The 25,539-nt window shown below is 45.1% G+C and overlaps 1 protein-coding gene across 4 annotated transcripts in view; it reads left to right on the forward strand.

Annotated features, from left to right (window-relative positions):
- Slc39a11 (solute carrier family 39 member 11) overlaps positions 1–25,539 on the forward strand; it is a 324,266-nt gene that overhangs the window by 131,932 nt on the left and 166,795 nt on the right. For 3 of the 4 annotated variants that reach the window (XM_042672859.1, XM_042672878.1, XM_042672872.1), the window contains one exon: positions 4,773–4,914. In XM_042672859.1, the coding sequence (XP_042528793.1) occupies positions 4,773–4,914 (142 nt within the window). The remainder of the gene's footprint in view (positions 1–4,772; positions 4,915–25,539) is intronic. The other variant, XM_042672865.1, reaches the window with a different exon arrangement.

Raw genomic sequence — 25,539 nt, forward strand, 5'->3', positions numbered from 1 at the left:
TGAGCCACCAGTGCCTGGCTCAGTGTGATATTTCTATACATGTATGCATCATGCAGCCATCAAGTCCACCTTCCTTCCCTACCCCCCACTTACCCTTTTTAATCCATAGTAATCAATCACTGTTGTTCTTTCATGTCCATGTTAGTGTCTGTAAATGGGAGAGAACAGCCAATACTTGTCTTTCTGCTTGTTCATTTATAACCCTTCACGTAAAGTCCTCCTGCTGCATCCATTTTGCGGATTTCTTTCTTCTTCCCTTTCTTCTCTTCCATTTCCTCCTTCTCCCTACCCCTCTTTATGAGGCTTGAACTCAAGGCTTTTCACTCTCTCTTGGTTTATTGCTCAAGGTTGGCACTCTACCACTTGACCATACCTCAACTTCTGGCCTTTTGCTAGTTAATTGGAGAAAAAAGTTTCACAGAATTTCCTGCCTGGGCTGGCTTTGAATCACAGTCTATATCTCAGCTTCCTGAGTAGGCATGAATCCTGCTGCCACTGCCCATCATGGGCCACCCTCCCCTCAACCCAGTGCCCTGCTGATTTCTTTCTTCTTGATGGCTGAGTAAAGTTCTATTTGTGTATATGCACCACATTTTCTTTATCCTATCTTTAGCCAGTGGGCACAGAGGCTGATTCAACATCTTAGTTTTTGTGAATGGTGCTGACATAAATGACTGAAAGCTAAATGACTGATGGAGTACATATGGAGTACATGGTGGTAGTGGTGGGGTACAGATGGGAGCAGATGGAGGTGGGATATGCTAGGTCCTGGCCTGGCTTTTACAAAGGAAGCTTATGGGCTGGGAAGGTGGCTTAGTGGTAGAGTGCTTGCCTTGCATGCATGAGGCCCTGGGTTCCATTCCTCAGCACCATATAAGCAGAAAAAGCTAGAAGTGGTGCTGTGGCTCAAGTGGTAGAGCACTAGCCTTGAGCTGAAGAGCTGAGGGACAGTGCTCAGGCCCAAAGTTCAGGCCTCATGTCTGACCAAAAAAAAAAAAAGGGAAGCTTCTAAGTGATGTTAGGATAGGATTTTCTTAGTGCCCTGCCCCCTAGAACATGGATAGAAAGCAACACAACAACCAAAGTGTAGATTGATAGATTGATAGAAGAATCTGGAGGGGAAATTGATGTTAGTGTTTGCTTCTTGGATATTTCAGGTTTTTACTCAAAGTCTACCTTCTCAGGAAGACTTCTCTACTCATTGTAGCCCAAGGAGCCCACCTCTGCCATGTTTATAAGTGTGTGAGCTCCATGATGTGAAGATGTTGCCTGGCACAAAGCCACTGTATGGGGATGGCTGTGTACCACAGCTAAGACCCAGTTTCTTCCTGAACATTATCAATCCTGAGCCTCTTGTGTGTTGACTGTGTCAATTGTCTTATTATAATCTGTCAAAAGAGACAGAAAGATTCATGAAGGTAGGAGACTTGGCTCTTTTTATTGCTAGGAGCTAGAACAACTCTGAGAAACAGCTGATGCTTAATTAAAAATTTACTGAATACCCGAGGGCACGCAGCCTTCCTAGAAGAAATGGTAAAATTCTTTTCTTTATAGGAAGGGGCTCTGAGTTCCCAGCATTATTTTGTAATAATACAGAGGAGCTTCTGGGTCCTTTTTCTTTTAAACCCTAAGTATTCTAAGGCAGAGTTTCTTGGCCTTGGCAATGATGATATTTATTTGGGATGTTCTCTGGTATGGGGCTTGATCTCCATTGAGCAGACTCTCTGGCTTCCATCTACCACAATCATGCCCACTTACATTGTGACATCCAGAGATGCCATTGCCACATGTCCTAGGGCAGGATGTGGGCGAAATCATCCAGTTGAAAAATCCCAGGTCACTAGGAGCGACACCTCAGTGAATGGCTCCAATCCAGTGAACAGTCTCTTCATGGAGTGTTATGCTGCGGCGTGCCTCTCCTCATGAAGCAGCTCTCCCCTAGTTTGGCATCAATCACATCCTAAAAGAAAGGAAGACAAAGGAAGGAAAGTCAGTGGACAAACTTGCATGGTGAGATGTGGCTTTTAATGCCAGAACAATTCCTCAAATGTCAGCAGGAAGAGGCATAGTGTTAGACATAATTAAAGTACATAAATGAAGGGCTGAGAGGCTGTGGCCTGTGGCACATCACACACATATCACACAGACACAGCCACCAGAGTTGGCTAGGGAGGGCTTCTGCAGAGATAGGGACTGACCTGCTCACAGCCTGTCCTGTTGTTCATGGATAGCTTCAGCCTTGACCATGGTATAGCATGCTGCTGCCTCTGTGCCTACAGAGGATCCCAGGACTCTGCATTCTGCAGAGGACCCGAGGATTGTTGGGCTAGCCAAATGTGGCTGGAGGCTTCTAGGTTAAAGCAGCTGTGGCATCCTTATTAAACTTAGTTACAGAGGATGTAGCAAGAAAAGGATCCAGATGTGTTAGCCAGATGAAAAGACACTAGGAAGAACTTATATATTCATTTTTAATGCTTAGTTGGAAAGAAGTGATGGAATAAGATATCTGAATTTCTAGGTTCTCTTTTTTATCCTTGTTTATCATGGCCATGAGAAAACAAGGAGGTGTGTGTGTGTGTGTGTGTGTGTGTGTGTGTGTGTGTGTGTGTGTGTGTAAGATACAGCCTGCCATATGATATCTTTTCTGAAATTCTTTCATGGAAGAACTTATCCAAGGAAAACCAAGAAAAGAGTTTTGGTGTTTTTTTTTAAACAAACAGTACATTTCCATGATTACATCATAAGCGTTCACCTCTTCCATATTAATGTCATGTATTTTAGTGGAAACTTCAACTTCTTTGGAACTATTTTTTTTTTTTTTGGGTCCGGTCATGGGGCCTGAACTCTGGGCCTGGGCGCTGTCCCTCAGTTCTTCAGCTCAAGGCTAGCGCTCTACCACTTGTGCCACAGCGCCACTTCCGGCTTTTTTTTTTTTCTTTTTGCTTATGTGGTGCTAAGGAATCGAACCCAGGGCCTCTGGCATGCAAGGCATGCGCTCTACTACTGAGCCACCTTCCCAGCCCTCTTTGGGACTATTTTTGCTCCAAATGTTTTCTGTTCCCTCACAGTTCCTATGTTGACATCCTAATCTCTTCAGTGGCTACAGGAGGTACAACCTGTGGGAGATGATTGGGTCATGAAGATGGAGTCCTCTTTAAGGGGAATAAATAATAATGATTAATAATTAATAAAAGACACCTGAGAGGGACTTGGTGCCACCTCCTGTGTAAAGTCACAGCTTCAAGGTGCTGTCTGTGACTTAGAAGTCGAGCCATCACCAGACATGGGATCTGCTATGATTTGCTCTTAGTCCACCTAGCTTCCAGACAGTAGCAAATTCCTGTTGTTGGAAAATTACTTGCATTATAGTACTTTGTCAGAGGATCCTGGACAGACCATGGTGCCTGGTACATATCTGCTGCTGTTTTTCCCCATGGCGCTGTCTACTTGCCCTTAGCTCTGAGGTCTTTGCATGAATGTACAGGTGCGTGTGGACTGGCTCAAGCCCTCGTCTATCTCCTTCCTATTGAGATGTGGTGTGTTTGTAGTTGTTACTTCTGTTGATATCTTCCTGATAGAAGATTATGTCCTATTAGGGCTTTGTTGTAGCTGGTACAGAACTTTGTGAGAGCTGAGATTTGCTCTTGTTTGTCAACAACCATGCAGTTGGTGGTCAGTACATGTATGTTGAATAAACTAGTTTGCTTGGTTGATGTGAAATAGTAGAACTGAGTAAAGATGATGCAGACAGGTAACTTGGGTGCTTAATTAAAGGATACTTCATATACTTCCATATTTGTGTTCCTGTATTGGAACTTTTACCATTTTGTCCTTTGGAAAGATTATGACTTCCTAATCACATTGATCTTGTATCTTATGCTGAAGTTACTGTGTGAGGAAGACAGCCTTGTGGACTGCTGCTTCTTCCTGCTTCTCTCTCTTCCTTCCTGCTGCCTCCATCTCTTCCCTTCTCTCTTTTTTTTATTACACATTTTCTACCTAAGTTGGTTTTTTTTTGGGGTCTGGTCGTGGGGCCTGAACTCTGGGCCTGGGCTCTGTCCCTCAGCTCTTCAGCTCAAGGCTAGCGCTCTACCACTTGAGCCACAGCGCCACTTCCGGCTTTTTTCTTTTGCTTATGTGGTGCTGAGGAATGGAACCCAGGGCCTCAGGCATGCAAGGCAAGCGCTCTACCACTGAGCCACCTTCCCATCCCCTCTCCCTTCTCTCTTTTCTCCTCTCCCTTTTTCCTACCTTCTTCCTTACTTTTTCCTCTTACTTTCTGCCTTCCATCCTCCTCTTCCTCCTTTTTCACATGTTCTTATTAAGTAACCTGGGCTGGCCTTGAACTCAAGATTCTCCTGCCTCTGCCTCCAGAGTAGTGGGGGGATTACAGGTGAGCTCTCTGAGCACAACATGTTTCTTTGGGTAGGTTGGAAGCTAAGTCCATTCAGTTCTCAGTAATGTGTGTGTGTGGGGGGGGGGCTGTTTTAAGAATGTAGGCTCTCACCATGGCCAGTATGTTCTTCTCTTTCCTAGGATCCACAGGGACTCCTCAGTCTTGGTTTTAGAATCCACAAAACCCTCCACTCCCAATTGTTTAGTGTCTTCTCAACAATCCAGCCTGGCCTGAAAGCCAGGGAAGCCTAGAGCCCAGCACGGTCCTGTTGCTCTTGGCAGACATGGGTTGTTTACCTTGGTATCTGGGGGCTGGAAAGGTATGGGAGTGGAAGGGAATGACAGTGCTCTAGTAATGCTGCTGCTTCTTGTTTCAGGGTGTAGGAGAAGATCCTCAGACAGCGCTGGCACTGAACATGGACCCCGTGTTGGTGAAAAAATCGGACCCTGAGGGCCCTGCGGTGCTCCTTCCAGAGAGTGCACTTTCCATCCGGATAGGTAGCACTGGACTTTTTTCAGGCAAGCTCTCTGCTTCAGCCACCTGTTGAGCCAGGCAGTACAGCTTGGGGCTGGCTTGAGGATGGGGGAAATGCCAGCTGCTCTCTCTGCTTCTCCAGGCTGCTCACCCCTTCTGTGCAGAGTGAAACTGGCATTCTGGTCCCATGCGCCATTTCTCATTGGTTCTCACAGCTATCCACTTAGCATACCCACAGTCATGAATGTCATCTTTTGCTCCTTTTTCCATGTTGGATCAGTTGGAGAATGAAGGCTTTGATTGGGATGGGACTGATGGGGTTGGGAAGTTTGGGCTTTGGTCCCTGTATCTCCTTTTCTCTGGTGAATCCCAAGTGCTCTTTCTCATTTATGTGAAGATCATGTTCTCCATTCACCTGGAAACCAGGGAGTTTCTGGTTTTATTTGCAGCCAAGAAAACTATAGTTGAAAACAAAGTGGAAGTGAAGGGTAATAATTTCTAAATCTTGGAAGCACAGGCTGGTCTAGGCTGTTGACATTTGAGAATCTGTTGATGTTGTGGAATGTATTGTCTTCCATCCTCAGGTCAGACTCTTCTTCTAGGAGAAGAAAGTTGTTTCTTCCCAGGAAACCCTTAGGAGTTGTTTACCGAGAGCATTTGGCCCATTTAAGGTCTGGTTAGCATGAGGAGAGCCCCTGGACTTCTTTTTTCCTCTGAATTCATTTAGGAAGTGCATGTGGATGCTGTGATCTGCTCACCCCTAGCCGTCCCACTTCTGTAAACCACAGAGAGCCCATGTGTGGACACTTGAGAATGGCACCCCTGTTTGCATGGCATGCACTCTTGAGTGATGAGGAAAATCAACTCGGTGACAGGTTTTGTATTCATGGGAGTGACACAATGGGACAAAGTCCTTTCTCATTCCCATTGTTGGCCGTTTCACTTGATATTTTTGCCATCTGTAGGCTAAGAAGACATCTATCCCTCAGGGAAAGTCAGTATAAGAAAGAGTTAAAGCCAAGCTACACCCAGCCCAATCTGAATGGTCAGGTCTATGCATTATTCACAGAGACCTTGATTGTCTTTTCCACTCTACTTAATCTCAGTATTTTCCATGACTTCCCCTGTAGGGTAATTTCAGGACCCAAACTTTGTCTAAACAGGAGCTCAAGCCACTGGGGATTGGAACATCACTGCTGCCCTCACCTCTGGCCACGCATTACATCAATACTCAAACCCACTGAGGCATTGCCTCCTATCTTCTCCCTGGGGAAGGTAGTCAAAGATGGTTTCTTGTGATGAGGCTGGATGTCATGTTCCCATAAAACGTACCATTTTCTGTGTCAAGTCCCATGCACACAACCATGTAAGCTTTCCCACAGATTCTGCATAGCAGTGCCCTGGCCCCCATCTGCCCCTCTGAAGACTGTAGTCCTGATTCCGAGTGTCCTATAGGATGTCAGTACTGGCCAGACTTTATTCTGTTCTGTTGCTTGTCATAAGATAAACAACATGTCCAACATGCAGATCACAGCTACTTATGTGCCTTTGACCTAAGAAAGGTCCTGTTCTATGGGGGAAGGCTGTCCTTGCAGCCTTAGGAAGGGACATATAAGGCTGTGACAAGGGAAGGGTATACCCTCCTATACAGTCAGATCAGTGATTGATCCTTGTCGTCAGTGGGATGCCAGTATCATAGTCAGATTGCCCTTATGTCTCCATTGTTTAGCTTTAAAGCACAAGGAGAGTCTGGCAGTCAAAAATCCTTTCCCTGGACTTCTTCCAGTAGATTCAGGAAAGACAGGACAGGAGGTGACTGTGTTGAAAACCTTGAGGATTGATGGGTTATCCTGGGCAAGCCAGGGTTAAGTGGTGGTGGGGCCTTATGGTGGGAGATACTGTCACCTCCCCTTCTCTGAACACCAGGCATAACCTGTTGCCAGGTTACCAGGCAACCCTCCTAGCTGTTGCTAACTATTCAGATAGAGAGGCAAATGCAGCTCTTGGGGAGCGTGAAGATGGTTTGCCCAGATCAAGAGCACTCAGCCATCTCTTCTCACCTGGACACACCTGTGGGTGTCAGGCATCTGGGGACTCTCAGAACTGATAATGGTTATTTGATGAGGGACCTCATGCACATAGCATCTGAATGTGTACTATTTGTACCATCTGGATTTGCCCTTAAGCTCCCTGTAACTGGAGCAAGGAGCTTGGTTTAATGGGTATTTAGTGAGAAACATCAGCCTTTAAAAAATAATATTTGGAGCTGTTGTGATCATGTCCTGAAATTGGTTCAGCAAGAGGAAAAGCTAGAAAAGCAATGTTGTGGGAGAGACTTTCTTCAGCTGCCTTGAGTGGTGGCACAGCAGAGCTAGGGAAAACATTTATGAGACACTTTCCTATTTATGTCTGTACCAGCGTTTTACAATAGCAGCTATTCTCAAGAGTGGGGATATTTGGGGATTTAGCTAGCCCCAATTTCTTTTAAAACTATCAGTCTTTCTCTTGCTTGTTCATTCCTGGTTTCTTGCCTGTCCTCCCTGTCTCTTCTTTTTTCCATCTTTTCTATCCATCCGTTTTTCCATTTATTTATCTCAACTATCTTTTAAATAAAAATCTAATAATGAGGATTAAAAATAGCAAGTAATTTTGTTCCCAACCTCAAATCACATATGGTTTAGCTCACCTATCTCAGACACAAATACTGCTTCTGGCTTGTGTGTTCTTCAGGAATAGTTTGTCTCTACACTCATAACAGACTCTGTACCCTGAAGCTTTGGCTTCGTCATACATTTTGGTGTAGTGTGAGACATTCTTAAATTCATCCTATTGCTGTAATATTGACCATGACATTGCAGAATTGATAGTCATTTAAACTCAGTCCAGTCTTTGCAACCATGAAAGATTATAGAAAGAACATTTTTATTTATTGTTTACTTTTAAGGTATTTATTTATTGTCGGTCGTGGTGCTTGAACTCTGGGCCTGGGCGCTGTCCCTCAGCTCTTTAGCTCAAGGCTAGCATTCTGCCACTTGAGCCACAGCGCCACTTCCAGTTTTCTGGTGGTTAATTGGAGATAAGAGTCTCACAGGTGTACCTGCCTGGGCTGGCTTTAAACTGCAGTCCTCAGATGTCAGCCTCCTAAGTAGCTAGGATCACAGGCGTGAGCCACTGGCAACAGCTTATTTTTGTTATCTTTAAGTAGTTGTACAAAGGGGTTTCATCTTAGCATTATCAGTTTATGAGCACAGTGCATCTTGATCAATGTCACCCCTTCCATTGTTCTCCATTTCTCCCAATCCCACCCATCCAAGAAGGAATATTTGTAATCTATTTGTTTCTGTGGATATTTGCACTTTGAGACATTAGGCCAAGGGTTAGTAAGAAATTAAGTCAAGAGTTTGTCACCTGGAAAGGCATTAAAGGCATTAAAGGGTCCATTAAAGGGTTCATGAGCCTCTGAAAATCTTAAGCAGAACATATAAGCATATGTGGGCACGTGTGTTTTGCCCAGGGCTGGCCTTGGGCTGTGATCCTATTTCTAATAGCTGCTATACAGATGAAAAGGGCTATAGCTTTCACCTCATTTCATTCCTGATTCCAGTGTGTTCTCAGTCTCTTGGGATTCTCTGCCTCAGTTTCCCCATTCAACTCAGTTGGACCTTTACCTCCTAACTAGCACCCACTATAAGATAGTTGCTTTTGCCCTCTCCTCTCTGGATTGGGGCCTGTCACCTTAGTCTTCTTTATTAAAGGATGGAATGATGCTGATTGAGTATTAATGTGCCAAGCAAAAAATTGTTTTCAGAGGAATAGAGAGGGAAAAAGCTCAATAGTAATTAATAATAAAAATAACCAGGAGCTCTTAGTAAGAAAATATCACTGACATGGCCTCTTAAACAGGGCTCTGTACAGGGACCAGAGACTCTGAGCATGTTTTGACTCATGGACCATTACCAGGCTGGATGTGCTTTATGGATTCTCTTTTGGCTTCTGAAGAATCTTATATTTGGCCCAAGTAATGCTTAGCACTCAAGTGGCACCTTTCCCACTTCCTTGCCCTTTTCTTTTTCCTTTCAAAAAAGTAGTCTTGACTTTCTGGGCTAGGCTGCCATTTCAGAGTTCATTTTCACGTGGCCTGGTCTGGAGGCAACTTGACATTGATCTGAGTCAGCTTGGGCTGCTGTGAGAAAACCCCACTGGCAGAAAGGCCCAAGCAGAAGACCTTTGTTCTGGCTGCCCTGGGTAATGAAGTCTGGGGCAGGGTGGGTTGCTTTAGTCTGAGACCTCTCTCCTTGGCCTGCAGTGGCCAGCTTCTCCCTGCATTCTCAAGGTGGGTCTATGTAGGCACACATGTCCTATGGGATCAAGGCACACCCCAATAACCTTGTTTTTTATAGAATTACACTGTAAAGATCCTGTCTCCAAATACAGTTTTATCCTGAGAGACTGGGTGTTAGGACTTCACCTGTGAATCTGGATAGTGGGGGAGCAGTCACCTTTCACCCTGTCACCTGTCAAAGTGCCAGACTTGTTCTCTATTTTGTACTGGTGTCTTCTAAAAGGAGACCCAGGTGTCAAGAGAACCTGGTTCCCTTTGTTTCTCTTTTTCTTTGGCTAACATGACCTGGATGGGCTGGGAGTGCTGGGGAATCAGTATGCAAAAGAGTAGAATGATACTGTTACTCAAATGCAGAGAAAGTCCAATAATTTGTGTGTATGTATGCCAGTTCTGGGCCTTAAATTCAGGGCCTGGGCAGGAGTGTTGGTGCTCAAGGCTAACTGTACAATTGGATAACTCCACTTTCAGCTTTTTGGTGATTAATTGGAGATGCGTTTCACCGACTTTTACTGCAGAGACTGGTTTTGAACCATGATCCTCAGATCTCACCCTCTGAGTAGCTAGGATTGCAGGCATGAGCCACTAGACCCTGGCAAGTCCAATGATTTTAAGCTTCATGTTGGCAGGAGTGCAGCCCTGGCTAACAAAATTAAAGGTTTGTCCATTGCTGACCACCTCACTCCTTGAAATGATGGATGAGGAACTTTGAGGGAGTCCAAGCAGTGCATTGTAGAATGTCCTGTGTTGACGTCTTACGGCTGCCATAATGAAGTACTACAAACTGGGCAGCTGCCAACAGCCTTCGGGAAGCTCTGGTCCCTCACAGTTCTGGAGTATAGGGGTGTGAAAGCAAGGTATTAGTGGGATCATGCTCTCTCTCAAGGCCCTGTGGAGGGTATTCTTTGCCTCTTCTAACTTACTTTTTTTGGATACTACTATTTGATCTCAGAGCCCCATGCTTGCTAGGCAGTCTGTTACTCCATTGCTTAAGCCCTTAGTTATTTTTCTGATAGTGTTTTGAGAGTTTGTCCGAGGCTAGCCTTGGACTGCAATCCTCCTACCTATGCCTTCTAGTAGCTGGGAGGTATAATATGATTTATACCACTGTGTCTAGCTTGATAGTTGAGATGTGGGGAGGAAGAGTGGGCTCCTTGCTAACTTTTTGCCTGGGCTTAGCATCATACTGTGATCCTCCAGATCAGCACATCCTGAGTGTCTGGGATTACAGGTATGAACTACTGTGCCTGACCTCTCCTAACTTCTTATAGCTCTGAGTTTTCCTTGATTTCTAGCTATATCACTAATCTCTATTCTCATTCTGTGCTGGCTGTCTGTGAATTTATGTCCAACACTTGCTCTTCTTTCTCTTATAAAATACTACCTTCTGGGTAGGTACCATCCTAACCCAGTATGATAATTTCTTTTCTTTTTTGAATTAAAAAATGTACTTTTATGAGGCCAGTATAATATTTGAAGTATGTACATTATGGAATGGTTAAATCAAGCCAGGGTGGGTCTGTTACCTGCCCTGTTTTGGTGTGTGTGTGCATATGTGTGTGTGTGTGTGTGTGTGTGTGTGTGTGTGTGTGTGTGTGTGTGTGTGTGTGTGGTGTGAGCACTATACATTATTATACATTACAGTATACATTGCAGTATACGTTATTTACTGCTGTTATTGTAATACACATTATAGCTCTAAAACTTCCTTCTTCTAACAAAACCTTTATGTCCTGTGACTGTTTAATTAATTACATATGCAGAGACCCAGTTTCCAGTCACCTTTGGAAGTTCCAGGTAGGGATGTGTCTCTGAGGACATTCTCAGCATATATGGACTGAGCTCAGATTCTGACTACCCCATAACCAGGTTTTAGGAGCTGGGTTAGTGGGGAGGCGTGTGCATGTTAGGTATAACAGAAGAAGAGGAAGCCAGGGAGGCTAATTCTAGCAGTAATAGAAGCCCATTTAATTGATCTGCAGCCTTGAAGCAGCTGCCTGGAGCTTTGCTTGAAATATTCATTAAGTGTTACTGAGGAGTTAAGGCTACTGTCTCCTTATGCAGGATTTAACATTTGCTTGCCTAGCAGGTTCCATCATATTTACAAGAGTCTGACACATTCATTTCAGGCCCTAAGTCTATTAAATGGGGAAATGTGTTTTTAATGTGCTTTTAGGAAACAACAGACAAGGGCTTGGGCAGCCCCAGCCCCCTTAGGATATTCCTGTCAGCTTTTTATGACTCAAAGATTTAGGAGCCTGCTCCCAGACCAGGGCAGCCTGCTTGCTTTCTACATTATTTTGTTCTCTTTCTCTGATGTTGATTTGTTTTTTCTTTCAAAACCTCTTTAGGATGGGGAAAGCACAGGATGGCACTTTGGCTTTTTCAGTTTTCTTTTGAGGATAGTATTTCACTTTGTAGCCCAGGCTGGCCTTGAACTCCTGATCTTTCTTGCTTTCCCGTCTTCTGAGTTCTGTGATTAGAGATGTATGTCAGTTCACTTGGCCAGCAGCTTGGTTTGAGTATTTTACAATCTTTAGGAGTCGTGTCTTTGTATTCATTCCCATCTCAAAGTCTTTCTCTTTACTTGTCATTAAAAGTGCCTTGTAAGGAATAGAAGCTGGTTTTGAGCCTGAGAAGGAATTAATTTCACTCTCTGGAGTCAGCAGCCTTCAAGATGGAGTTGACTGGGGTGAAAGCTAGATGAAGAAAAGCAATAGCTCCGTAATCTGGGACCAGCTGCCCTGGAGGAAGTGGGTCAGCGATGTGCTCAGCTCTGCCTAGGCTGCTTTAGTGAGCAAGACACCTGCTAGTTGTCCTTGTGTTTCCTCTCCTAGGATTTTACTCTTTTCCTCAGTCTACTGCTTTTCATCTCTTGGGATCAAGGGAAGAAAATAGCTCTCAGTGTCTGAAAACTCAGGTGGTTGTCTCAAGACCATGATTTCAAGGCTTGTAGTGTTTGGGGCTGAATGTCCAGGCACTTGCTGGTGACTCCTGGTTGATTGGGTTGATGGGTGGGAAGTTGGGTGGGTAGGTGGTTGGCTGGATGGACAGATGGGTGTTTGGTTGATTAAGTGGTAGTTGGTTGGTTGGTTATTTGGTTGGATGAGGGAGCTAGTTGTTGGTTGATTGGATGTGTGGATGGGTGACTAGATGGTTAGTTGGTTAGATCTGTCAGTTGGTTGATGGGTGGTTTGGGGAGTGTTTGCTTGGTTGGATGGTAGTTTTTGGGTTAGGTGGGGTGGGTGAGTTGTTAGTTGATTGGATGTATGGGTGGGGGCATGGGGTGGTTGGGGGGTTAGTTGGTTGAACTCACTGTGCATTTGTCTAACATCTGAACTATTCTCCTACTTTACTGGATACTGATTACTTACTGGAATGGTACTGTGCATAAGCCTTTTGAGTCTGACTTCCTTCACTTGGAATCATGTATTTGACTACCCTTCATGATATTCTTGCAAGTCCCAGTCATTATTCCTTTTTATGGCTGAATAGTATTCCATTGTATGGATAACAAGTTATTTATCTGTTTGCTAGCTGAATGATGTCTGGATCATTCTTCAGTTTTAGCATGTATGTATAAAACTACTATAAATATTTGCATACCGGTTTTGCTCTAAACATTAGTTTCCATTTCTCTTGGGTAAATATTTAGAAGTAGGATTGCTGGGTCATATTGTAAGTATGTCTTTAATTTTACAGGAAAACTTCCAGTTTAAGCATGGTGGTACATGCCTATAATCCCTGTGCTTGCCTGAGATAGAAAGACTGTGAGTTAGAGGCCAGAGTAGCCTATATAGTAAGACTCTCTTAAGAATAAAACCCAGAACCTTCAGTGTGTTTTCCAAAGTGGCTGTAGTTCATCAGTTGCACCAGAGTTCTAGTCTGTATCATCAGCAGCCCTTGGTGTTGTCAGCTTTTTGTTTTGTTTTCTTCGTTTGTCATTGTTATGAGTGTAGTGGTCTCTCATGCCTTACTCTGTATTTCCCCGATACTTCTTTTCCTGTTGGTGCTCATTCACCATCTGTGCATCTTCTGTGCTGTCAAAATCTTTTATGCTTTAAAAAACGTATTTGTGTTCTTCTTGCAGAGTTTTGAGAGTTCCTTATATTTGTTCTGGATAAAAGCCTTTATCAGGCCGGCGCTGGTGGCTCACCCCTGTAATCTTAGCTACTCAGGAGGCTGAGATCTGTGGATCATGGTTCAAAGATAGCCCGGGCAGGAAACTCCGTGAGACTCTTATCTCCAATAAGCCATTAGAAAACCAGAAGTAGTGCTGTGGCTCAAGAAGTAGAGTGCTCACCTTGAGATGAAGAGCACAGGGAAGGTGCCCAGGCCCAGAGTTCAAGCCCCACGACCGACAAAAAGAAAAAAAAAAGCCTTTATCAGATCTATGTGATTTCCATTTACTTGATTATTGAAATGATCAGCAGTTCTGTACTTAGGTGATCCTTTGTTCTCTTAACCGTGCCTTTGCAAAGCAAATGTTTTCAATTTTGATGAAATCTAACTCATCAATTTTTTGGTACACATTATGCTTTTGTGTCATGTTTAAGAATTCTTTGCCTAATCTAAGGTCATAAAGATTTGTTATTTTTAAGAAAGTTTTTTAATTTACATTGAGGGTGCTGATCCATTTTGAGTTATTTTGTAGAAGAAAATGTCAGAGTTCAAGGTTTAATTTGTTGTTCAGGTGGATGTTTAATTGTCCCAGCACGTTTTTGGGGACACATCCTTTCACCATTGCATTCTATGATTTTGTAGAATTGAATCAGCCATGTTTGCGTGGCTCGCTGTTTTTGGATTGTGCATTCTGAATCATTGGCCTATATATCTATATCTGTCTTTTGATCAAAATCACCTTCTCGTGATTTTTCTCTTACATTAGACTGATTTTGAAATCAGAAATTGTATGTCCTTCCATTTTGTTCTTTTTCTTCAAAATTATTTTGGCTATTGTGATTTCTTTCCCTTTACATATACATTTTAGAATCACCTTGCCAATATCTATTAAAAAATCAGATGAGATTTTGATTGGGATTGAATCCATAAATCAATTTAGAGAATGTCAGCATATTAATAAAATATGAAGTCTTTCATTTTATAACCATTGTGTATTTGCTCATTTATTTAAGTCGTCTTTCACTTCTTTTATCAGGGTTTTATGGTTTTTAGCCTACAAACTCTATGTTTAGATTTATACTTGCATATAACTTGTTTTATGATGTTATTATAAATAGTACTGTATTTTAAATTTTAATTTTCAAGTGCTTATTTCTAGGGATAGGAATACAATAGATTTTTGTAGGTTGTATCTTTGTATCTTTAATACCCTGGCTCATTTATTGGATTTTTTTGTTTTTATTTTTGTTTTTTGTTTTTGGGTCTGGTCGTGGGGCCTGAACTCTGGGCCTGGGTGCTGTCCCTCAGCTCTTCAGCTCAAGGCTAGTGCTCTACCACTTGAGCCATAGCGCCACTTCCGGCTTTTTTCTTTTTGCTTATGTGGTGCTGAGGAATCGAATCCAGGGTCTCAGGCATGCAAGGCAAGCGCTCTACCACTGAGCCACCTTCCCAGCCCCTGGATGTTTTTTTTTTTTGTTCTTGTTTTTTGATGCCTGTTCCAGGTCTTGAACTCAGGACCTCAACTCTTGGCTTTTTTGCTCATATCTGGAACTCTACCACTTGATCCTTACCTCCTTGAGATTTTTCTATGTCATATCTGTGAATAATGACAGTTCTTTTCTGTATACTGTTTGAAAGCCTAGCTATTGCAAACAAGCAAGAATAACAATGTGAGGTTGAATAGTAGAATGAGAGTAGCTTTTGTCTGATCTTAGAGGAGATTGACTGATGTTATGTGTGGGTTTGGAGGGAATGAAAGTATGCGTATGTGAAAACTACTGTGCTCATTCTTGAGAGTTGTAGACATGGTAAATAGTTGGAGTAGGTTGGAGAATAGGTTATAGAGTGGACTTGAATTTGAATTCTGACTTGATCTCTTAGATGCTAGACCTTGGAGATTCTGGTGAAATAGTCTCAGTTAATACATATAAAGTCAAGATCAAGGGAGCACAGTTCGAGGCTAGTCTGGGCATAAAATTTGGCAAGACTGCATCTTAGCGAGTGGCTGGGCATGTAGTATGTGCCACAATGGACAGTATCTTGCTCCTGTCATCCCCAGTGGCATAGGGAAGCAGAAATAGGAGGATTGTAGCCCAGGCCAGCCTGGGCATAAAAAGTGAGACACTTGAAAATAACCAGCACAAAAAAAGATCTTGGAGGTGTGGCTCAAGTGATAGAGTGCCTGCTTAGCAAGCACAAGGTCTTGAGCTCAACCCTCAGTACCACACCCCACATAACTACATATGTAAGGTTGTATAGAATAGTGTACAGCAGTATGTTGCATCTCAGTAAGTATTAGTCATTATTACTCCATTGAACATGAATAAAAAATGGCTGAAGAGACGAGGGAGCCTGACTCCACATCTCTTGGGTGTAGGAGAGGAGAGAGTGAGTGAGGTTCCTTTGGCCCAGACAAAGCGCCTTTGCTTCCCTTATAGAAGAGTATTTTTGGGTGTGGCTTTTCTACTCACGGACACATCTGGGTCTGCTCTACTCTCGAGCTGCTCAGAGAAATGGACAGCTTGTTTCTAAGGTAGAAGTAGAGGCTTCTAAGTAGAGAAGTGATCCCCTACTCTCCCACCTCCAAAGAAATCAAACAAGCACAGATATGTGATTAAGGAAAAAATAGACCATAAACAATAGTTAAAAACAGGCAGAAGGACAGGTGTGTGTGAGGGGAAGAACCAGATGTGGAGTCAGGGTGTGTGATGCTGATTTCCCTGTGGACCTCGCTTACCCTCTCCTCTCCTCCACCCAGGAGATGGAGCAAGACCTTAAACCAGGAATGAAGTTGACATGGTAAGATTTGAATCAGACAGTGGACTGAATACCAGTGGGCTGGGTGTATCACTGAGACTCTCTTCATGCTCCAAGAAAGATACCTGGCCCTCGAGATTGCCAAGGACAGCTAGGGGAGCAGCAGTGCACCCCTCTACGACTCCCCAGCCTCTGCTTTTTGTCTGCCTGTAGGGGATGGGCTCATGGGGCATTGGAATCTGGGGCAGCAAATAGAGAGCAAGTTCTGTCTGAGTTCTTGGGATTTGAGAGTGAAGTGGGAGCTTGATTTTAAACTTCTCAATACAGTTGCCCCAGTGAGCAGGTGCAGTGACAGGTGTGGCCACCAGGGGCTGCAGGTGCTTTTCCTGGTTTGTCTACCTGCACAGCTTGAGCCTTCTGTGCCACGTTGCCATGGTAACTGTCCTCCTCCAGAGTCCACCAGAAACTCCTCCACTTGGTTAACAAGATCTTTACTTCTTTTCTGATTTTATTACATCTCATCTCCATCTCTCTTGGACTCTGTCCCTTGCTTTTATGCCCCAGAACTCCTTTGTCTCCTTTCCTTTTGAGCCAGCTACCCTCTTTCCCATTTTCCCTGAGGCTGGAATAAAATCTCTCAGCCTCTCCCTTCGAAGCCTGGGCAGCTCCTTGGAGCCTCCTCTAGGGCTCTCCAGAACCCAGTGGGGCCATTTCCAACCCAGTGTGGCAGCTGCTGGAGGTACCAGTGGTTGGAAAAGCTCTTCAGAGACACTTTGCTTACTCTCTCTATGGAGATCCACGTGGGTTGATCCCACCCTGGGGCCTCTCCCCTCCTTCTGGAAAATTAGATCTGGGTAATATTCCCCTCCAGGCCTTTGCTTTGGGCTGGCTTTGCTGAGTAGAAGCCCATTAGCCTGTAGAGCTGATTAAAGTTACCCAAATGATGGGTCATTAGGGGCCAGCCATTCACGTGGGGTGGCAGGCAGGAGCATGGCTATCCATGAGGATTATTATGGTGCATGAGAGTCTCCTTGAAACCATCCTAAGTGTATCTCTGACAGTCCTTCCTGCAGTCCATACTTGATTAGAGTCATTAACTACTTATGTGTCAACCTCTGTCTATCTCACTGGGAACAGAGTTTCTCCCTATTCATTTTCTTTTCTTCTGGGTCTTAGGTTCCCACACCACTCAACTTGAAGATACTTAATTGTGCCATGCTTTTTACCCTCTGTCACTGGGTACTTGTCTGCAGCTGTAAGGCTGAAGAATGACTCTGCCGGCATCTGAGGGACTCCTATATCTAGCCAAGATTTCAGAGCCCATCTTGGGTGGTGGTTGGATTAACTGGTGCTAAAGCTCAGCTAGTTTTCAGGATTGGGCTGGTGGAGTAAAGCTTAGCAAATGGAAAGCTTAACAGGAAGGCCAGAGAACAGGAAAGCCACAGCTAGAATGTGATCAGAACTGTGGCTCCCCAGAGGCTTGGTTCCCAGTAGGGCAATGTGGAGGTGGTGAGATCTTTAAGAGGTGGGATCTAGTATGAGGTAGTTAGGTCATGGGGGGGGAGGGCACGCCGGGCGGGGGTGCTCTCCTTGGGAGGGACTGCTGCTGGTTTTATAGACTCACTCTGTAAGTCCAACATTAATCTCTTCTAAGGGCTAGTCTTGAGAGCATGAGTTGTTACACAGTGAGGCTTTCTTCATCTTTTCTGTTTGTAGCCATTTCCTAGTTTCTCTTCCATGTAGTAAACAAGCCAAGAGGGTCCTCACCAGCTAGAGACACCTAGTCATGTTCTCCCAGCTTCCAAAACTGTGAGCCATCCCCCCATATTTTTCCTCTGTAAAGCACAGAGACTCAAGTATTTTGTTATAGCAGCACACGATGGACTAATACAGTGACATGATCCTAAAGTCCTTTGGAAATCTCACAGGAAGCTTCTTAGGGTTCTCAGAGCTGATTTACAATCTAAATTTAAAATCACAAGTAAATTTTTTTTATGTGTGTGGTTTGGCATTATTCAAACAAGATCATCACCCCATTTCTAAAATAACCTTTTTCCTCTATAAACATTCAAAATAATTATTCCTGGGACAGGGTGGCCTCTACTCATTTGTCACCTCTACTTTTAGTAGGAAGGAAAGGACCTCACAGGGCCAATTCCATCCCCACTGCTGCATTTTCATGGTGTTTTCTCATGTCTGTTTGGCCTTTGTGGGTTTGAGCTTTCTTCTCCTGGTCTCTAGAGCCACCAGGGTTAAGGGAGCAGCCACAGGAAGTACCGTGAGAAGAGACACGCGGAATATGCTAGATATATTTGCCCAAAGCTTAGCTGGTTAGAAACAAAAATAAAAATTGTAGATTGGCCTTTTTTGTGTTGTTTTATTTTGTTTTCATTATTAACTTTCACTGCTGGATGATTCACAAGGATGGTAGACTTTAGTCAAAGTTTCCAGAAGCATTTAGAGAGAAAATCTTCCCAGAAAGGAGGAGGATCAAGGGATCAGGGGTCATAAAGGGTTCATGGCACATTGCTTTCCTGGGGGCTGTGTACCATGGAGTTTCAGCCTTGGCTTCATTTGGTTTATTCTTTGATGATAAGAATGAATTAAGGACTGACAAGAATCATGTACCATTTGGATGTAAATTCCCCTTTCAACGCAGAGTGCTGTCTACACTGGATCATTAAATTCTACAGAAGCGTTTGTTTATTGAAAGGGGAGAAGTCTGTACATACCCTGGCTAGAACCCAGATGCTCCTGAGAATAGTAGTTGGGAAGTCTATGAAATACTGCTCCAGGTATGAGCTGGATGTGTCTGCCATTATTTGATACTTGGGTCTAATTACTTCCCTCTCTCCTAGTACATTGGATTTGTGAGCAGGTCTTGTTCTGCACCTGACCACATATCTGCAGGAGCACAGCTGGATCTTTGTTAGAAGGTAGTTTGCTGATGTGGAGGTGTTCAGACAAACTGAGCTCTCCTGCCTATTTTGGCTGTGTCCTCATTCATAATTTTAATGGAATACTAGCAGTCTTGTTTAACACCTTGGGACTGACTCAGGTAAGGTATGAAGAGGGACCAGCTGGGCCTGCCATCTCTGGTTTAGTAGATAGGGGGCCAGAAATGAGTCAGGACCAGGTCATAGAAGCCCTTGTAAGTCACAGTAAGATGTTACCTTTCAGGCTGAGAGGTCCAGGAAGCCATTGGTGGGTTTGCATCTGGCCTGGCTTATCTTTTAAGAGGCTCACTCTGGTTATTGTGCTTGAGATGGATCATACAAGAGACATGGTTTCCCCATGTCCCCTGATTCATTTTCCTATCACTTTCATCTGAAATGGTTCTGCCAGTGCTTGGTGGGAAGAGAAATCACAAGTTTATGAAATATTTAGTGAGACCATAAAAAGAAGAGGCTCTTTTGAAAATGACCAGACCGGCGAGATTTGTGAAGTTGAACCCCACCGCCCCCCTCCTCTCAAAGTAGAAAAAAGTAAAGTTCTAGCTTGTGGTCCTCGATCCACTTCTTTTAAATGTCATTCAGGACTGTGAGATTCCACAGCAACAAAAGTATTTGAGGAGGTCCTTGAAATGTATTGCAGCAGTGCTCCTCCTCAGTGGAGCACCGTGAAAGCCAGTCCCAGCCCCATCTGGTATTCCTCCTGGCATGGCACCGGAGTAGCCACAGGGTCACCAGTGCCCAGCCACCCTGAGGCTCTGTCTCCACTCAGGTCACAGTAGGCTCTGAGCTTTGATCTTTTCATTGTTTGTGGGACAGAGATCCTCTCTGGACCCCTCCTTCCCCCCCTCCCCATCTTTATGATCTTGGTCAAATGGTTTATTGCTGATTTTCCTCAATAGCAATATTCTGGGACCAGCCCACAGGGAAAGAAATACTTGTAGGAAGGACTTTATAAGAGCCCTGGGGTCTGCCTTAGCTAGTGTGATGAAAGTTACTGACATAGGGTGTATGTTTCAGGTGACTGAATTGTGGTTCCATATCTTTTCCCCCTCCTCCTGCCCCTCCCCCTCCCATGTATGTGTGTTTGTATATGAATGGAGAGGACATACTTATAAGTATACAGCCACATTTTGCCACTGTGAATGCCACTGTGGCATGCCCTAACCTGGAGGCAAAACTGAAGGTTGAGATTAATGGCCACTCAAGTGCAGTTAATTCAGAGCATGCTCATTGGCTGAGTAGAAATTCCCATTGTTCCCATTGTTTCACATTGCTCCTATGTGCACTCTCCTCTTGAGAAATCAAAGGGTCCTTTGTGGCTGGCGTGTTCCTGGGCAGGGCCAGACTTGTGGCCACGTGTCAAGCACTAGACAAGCACTAGACTTTGGCATATGTTCGTGTGGGTGTGAGTGACTGGTTCCTATTTACACAAAGAGAAAGTACAGGTTTCTTCAAAATGTCTACTTAGCAGACTTTTAAAAAAAAAGGGACATTTTCGTTAAAGCATTCAGAAAGGTGTGAACCCGCGAGCTGCTGGGGTGTGAGCTGCTTCAGGCGGATGGCGCCCAGGACCATCTGGGTCCCATGGCAGTGTCAGCCTGGCTCAGCATCGCCCACTGCCTGGATGAGTGAGGTGCTAGCAGCGTAAGCGGAGAGGCATGATGACAGGGAGTAGAGGGTAGTTAGAGAAAGGCCAGTGTGTGGGACGAGTTGGGGATTGGCATGTCTCATTTGTACCCACAGGATCTTAACTTACACAGAGGTGACTGGGTGACAGTGGGCAGTGCCATTGAAAGGGAAGTTTATCCCTTACATGTCCTAAAAGAAAGGGGATGTCACACCAGGCAGGGCCAAAGGAAGATAGCAGGAGGTGGGATGTCAGAAACCTGGGGAGAGCTAAGGCCAGAGCCCGGCTCCCATTTCCCAGAATGAAGAAAGGTAAGGCCAGGCAGGTGAGCAGGTCAGGCCTGGCTAGTGTGAATGTGCTGGCGGCTGTGGGCGGTGCCTGCTGACAGGTACTCAGCCTACATTGAGGGAAGATGGGGAAGAACTGTGTTGACTGGTAAGGATTGGATAGGGAGAGGGTAGGCCTTGTATCTGTGATTCTCCCAAGAATCTACAGACATTCCTGACTTTGGGAGTTAACAAACGCCCCGCAGGTCTCTTAAGACCCCATAAATGTTGAAACATCATTATATAGAGAAAATATTTTTAAAAAATACATATAAATAGTGTGGGAGTGATGAGGTTTTCAGTGTCAGGTACAACCAAGCCCCAGTCAGGACAGTAAAATGTTCATGAAAAGACAACCACTTCTCCCAAATAAAAATAGAGCCAACCCTAGCCACACCACTGAAATGCACAAACCGAACAAAAACATCAAGATGACTGGAATGGCAAAACCCCAACCCCAAACCCATTGTGAACCAAAGACTCAGATGTTCATACTTTTCTTTATGGATTTCTTTTACTTTGGCAATGGCCTGACTTTCCAAGGCTGATAGCCAGACTTTCTGACATTTAAGATTTTCCTATGTGAATGGGAACTGAAGTGCTTTGAAGGCTGGTATATGACAAACGCAAACGCTCTAGTCCTCTGGAGAAAGATGGAAGTGGTACACAGTTCAACCTGCTGCTGCTGGGGTTTGCAGGCCGGATCCATGGCCTTCAATCTCTGAGGAGTCATGGGCAAAAGTTCCCAAACTGTGGGAGAGAGAGAAGAGAGAAAGAGGGAGAGAGTGTGTCCATTGGATTTTTTCTTTCAGGATTAGCACTCTACCACCACTTGTGCTATATAGTTTGCCAAGTCAGTTTCCTTAAAGCTTGTTGTATTGAAACTCTTCTTTTAGCTGCTAATAGAAAACAAGTGGGGAAAGCCTTGTCTGGTCCAGTGAGTTTGGAGAACGTGATTGAGTGGATTTCGGATGGGCTATGCTCCTTGAGGTTAATCACCAGGGCTCTACCCAGGTTGGTATTTCTGGAACCTACCAAGACTATGGAACACTCGATGGAAGAGGGATTCACAGGACCAGTTAGAAATTTCCAGATAGCACTTGGAGATAGTTTGGAGGCATCCTTGCTCAGCTTGGGAGGATATTTTTGGTAAACCTTCCTTACTGTGAGAAGACCAGGCTGGTTCCCATGCCTGGAAGGATGTGGTGGCATAAAACTATGCAGATGCAGAGTAGGTTCCAACCATGACATGAAGGGGCTCTGACACTTGGCCTGCTCCCCCAAATCCCTGCCCCATGACCCTTATATTCTGTCTCAGAGCACCCTTACAGTGCTCCTTGTCTGAGAAAGAGTGCCTGTGGATTGTGAGCACCTTCAGGTTGCATGGTGACTATCCCAGGAAGCAGAGAGCAGAAGTTCTGACCACTCACCCCAGCAGTCCTGGGGTCCAATGAGGACAGCCACAGAGGGACGAGCTCTGCATGCCAGAGGGCAGCGATGTTAACCTGTGAAGGCAGGACAAACAAACCTTAAGAGAGGGAGAGAAAGGACTGGAAGAAAGTTCCCACCCCCGGTGTTATCAGGGCCTGCCTTGTCCCAAGTCCCCTTTCCAAGGACAAGGGACATGCTGCCATGTTGTGTCTCTCCTGTTTTCTACCCTCCTACACTGTTATACAGCTGCCCTGACCCCATGGGCACACACCTCCTCATGCCTGCGAGTGCTATTTGCCTCCTCCCTCTCCCTTCTCTCCCACTTTTGTGATTGCTCCATGCTGCTGGTACACCTTGTTCTGTGAGGTGGTGCAGGCTCTGCTGGACAGCACCTTGCATCACTCCTCTCAGGCAGACATCATTCTTATCCACAGTGGACCGACCCATTGATGGGGAGCAGAATCGGAGTAGACGTGGGTCTAGGAGGACACTTGGCTCTGTTTTTGGGGAGGAGGGAGGAGGAAAAGGACAGTTATTTCAGGACATTGGTGGGACATGAAGCCCTTTGCTGGCCTGCACTTGAGTTCTGTGTGTGTGGGCAGGTGTCATGCTGTCCTCCTGACTCACTCCCTCCAGGACCAGGAGACAAAACACGAGAAATGTCACTGCTTCCTGAATGCCACCTCCCCCTCCTCTGGTGACTGCAAAGTATCAGTCAGCTCCTTTGGTTCCTTCTAGAAGCTGCTCTTTTCTGCTTTAGTTCAGTTGACCCTCAGCCCTTCTGGCATTTGAAATGGCACTCAGGTGTAGGTCTGGGTTCAGGACACTGTCCTGGCAGGCAGGAGACACTGAAGGGTGCTGTCTGTCTGCTTGCCACATGTGTCCACAAGGCAGGTTTCCAGTTGAACACAGGCTGGGGACTACCTGAAACTCAGGTAGATTTGGATTTTAGAGATTTCTATAAGGAAGTTCAGCTGGTGGCTGTTCTTGAGGCTTGTCGGTGCAGACCAGGTTCCATTAAAGGGGCTGGTGGCAGGTGAGTCATCTTCTACCATCAGTTGGAGTTGAGAGGCCTCATTGCATGTCTTGAGTCACACAGCAGATTCTGCAATACTGTTGGTGTGGACGTCTTCCTTTGGGGCTCCTGGTCAGCCTCCTGGGTGGCAGTTCACCTCTCAGCCTTCTCTCCAGACCCTGTCCATTCTTCCTCCTGTGTGCCCAGCCCTGCCCTGAGCCCAGTTCTCATTCTGGCAGAGGGAACCAGGTGGTACTGCCTCACCTGCAGTGCCCACATCTCCATCCCACCTCTGCCACAGACTTCCTGGCCATTTGTGGCCCAGATTCCTGGCCAACTCCCTCTCCTTCCTGTGAGCTGTGGTCTTGAACCTGTCTGCTGCCAGTGTCTTTCCTTCTGCTTTCTTTTGCCATCACTGACCTCCTTGGGTCCCATCTTTATCTTGTTTGACTAAAGGGAATTGTTAGGTATCTGCTGACCAGTCTTTCCATTCTGGTTCTTCTGGTCCATTCTGTTTGGCTGTGAACTTAAAGCCAGCAGTAAGCACTGGGATACCACCACTCCTGTTGCTCACCATGCCTGGGGTGGCAGCTACAGGGACTGGGATTGCCACTAGATGTTAGAGCAGTTAGAACAGTCTTGTTCACCAACATGTAACTGAGAAGGTATAGAAGCACCTTTGTGTGTGTGTGTGTGTGTGTGTGTGTGTGTGTGTGTGTGTGTGTGTGTGTGTAAATGAGATTTAACAACAGATCTGCTGGGGTCAGACTAGAATTCCATCTGGAAAAGACAGAGTTGACCTGGAATTGGGCACTGGCCAAAGACAGCATGTCACAGATGCATGTTTGTAAATGTACTGTTGACTCAGAAGACATTTCCGAGGTTGTTCTCCTGCAGATGTTGTGCGTGTTCCCACAGTGGCATGGAGTCCCGAAATATTCACTATAACTTCTACTAAGAACCTAAAGTGCTAGGTGCCTGTGGCACACTCCTGTAATCCTAACTACTTAGGAGGCTGTGATCTGAGGATTGTGGTTCTAAGCCAACCAGGGCAGGAAAGTCTGTGAGACTCTTATCTCCAACTAACCAGCAAAAAGCTGGGAATGGAGCTGTGGTCATAGTGGTAGAACACTAGTGTTGAGTGATATAGCTAAAGAAGGCACCTAGACCCTGAGTTCAAGTTCCAATACCAACATACATGCACATGTACATGTGCACGTGTGCATGTACCCCCCTCCACACACCAAGAACTTAAGTGGACCAGAACCTATTGATAGAATGCTTTTCTAAGGCATAAAAGAAATAAACATGCTTCTTTATTTAACAAAGCACAAATCATCTTGATTTCTAGGCACCTAGGGGGAACGTGACAGGGACCACGTGGGCAGATCTGGAACTGGAAGCTGGGGCTTTCTCAGTCTTGGCTACCTGAAGGCCAGCCTCTGTCTCTTCACTTGCCTTCCATCTCAGCATTTTTCCTTCTAAGCAATCCAGGTAAAGTTATGAATGAGTGGCAGGGTGGAGAGGTGGGGCACAGAAGCATGGCTGCACTGTGCACCTGATGTTTTGTCCCCCCATGGATGGATACCCACGATGCTGACCAACTAGTTAGGGACCAGTTGGGCTGTGTATGATGTTCTCAGCAGTAGTGGTAGATACTCCCAGGGAACAGGAAATAGAATCCTGCCCCACTCTATGTGACTAGATCATCTCCATAATGCACTGGTCAGGGCTTCCACAAGGTGCAGTCAGTCTGAGATTACAGGTGTGAGCCATCAGTGCCTAGCTTTTTTTTTTTTTTTTGGGTCCGGTCGTGGGCCTGAACTCTGGGCATGGGCTCTGTCCCTCAGCTCTTCAGCTCAAGGCTAGCGCTCTACCACTTGAGCCACAGCGCCACTTCCGGCTTTTTTCTTTTTGCTTATGTGGTGCTGAGGAATCGAACCCAGGGCCTCTGGCTTGCAAGGCAAGCGCTCTACCACTGAGCCACCTTCCCAGCCCCCAGTGCCTAGCTTTTACTTTGTTTGTTTGCTTGTTTTTAATTTTGGATCCAGTCCTGAGGCTTGAACTCTGGTCCTGGGTGCTATCAAGTCTAGTGCTC

Source organism: Dipodomys spectabilis, unplaced genomic scaffold (genome assembly GCF_019054845.1).
Source record: "Dipodomys spectabilis isolate Male_0828 unplaced genomic scaffold, ASM1905484v1 ptg000018l, whole genome shotgun sequence".
NCBI classification, from domain to species: domain Eukaryota; kingdom Metazoa; phylum Chordata; class Mammalia; order Rodentia; family Heteromyidae; genus Dipodomys; species Dipodomys spectabilis.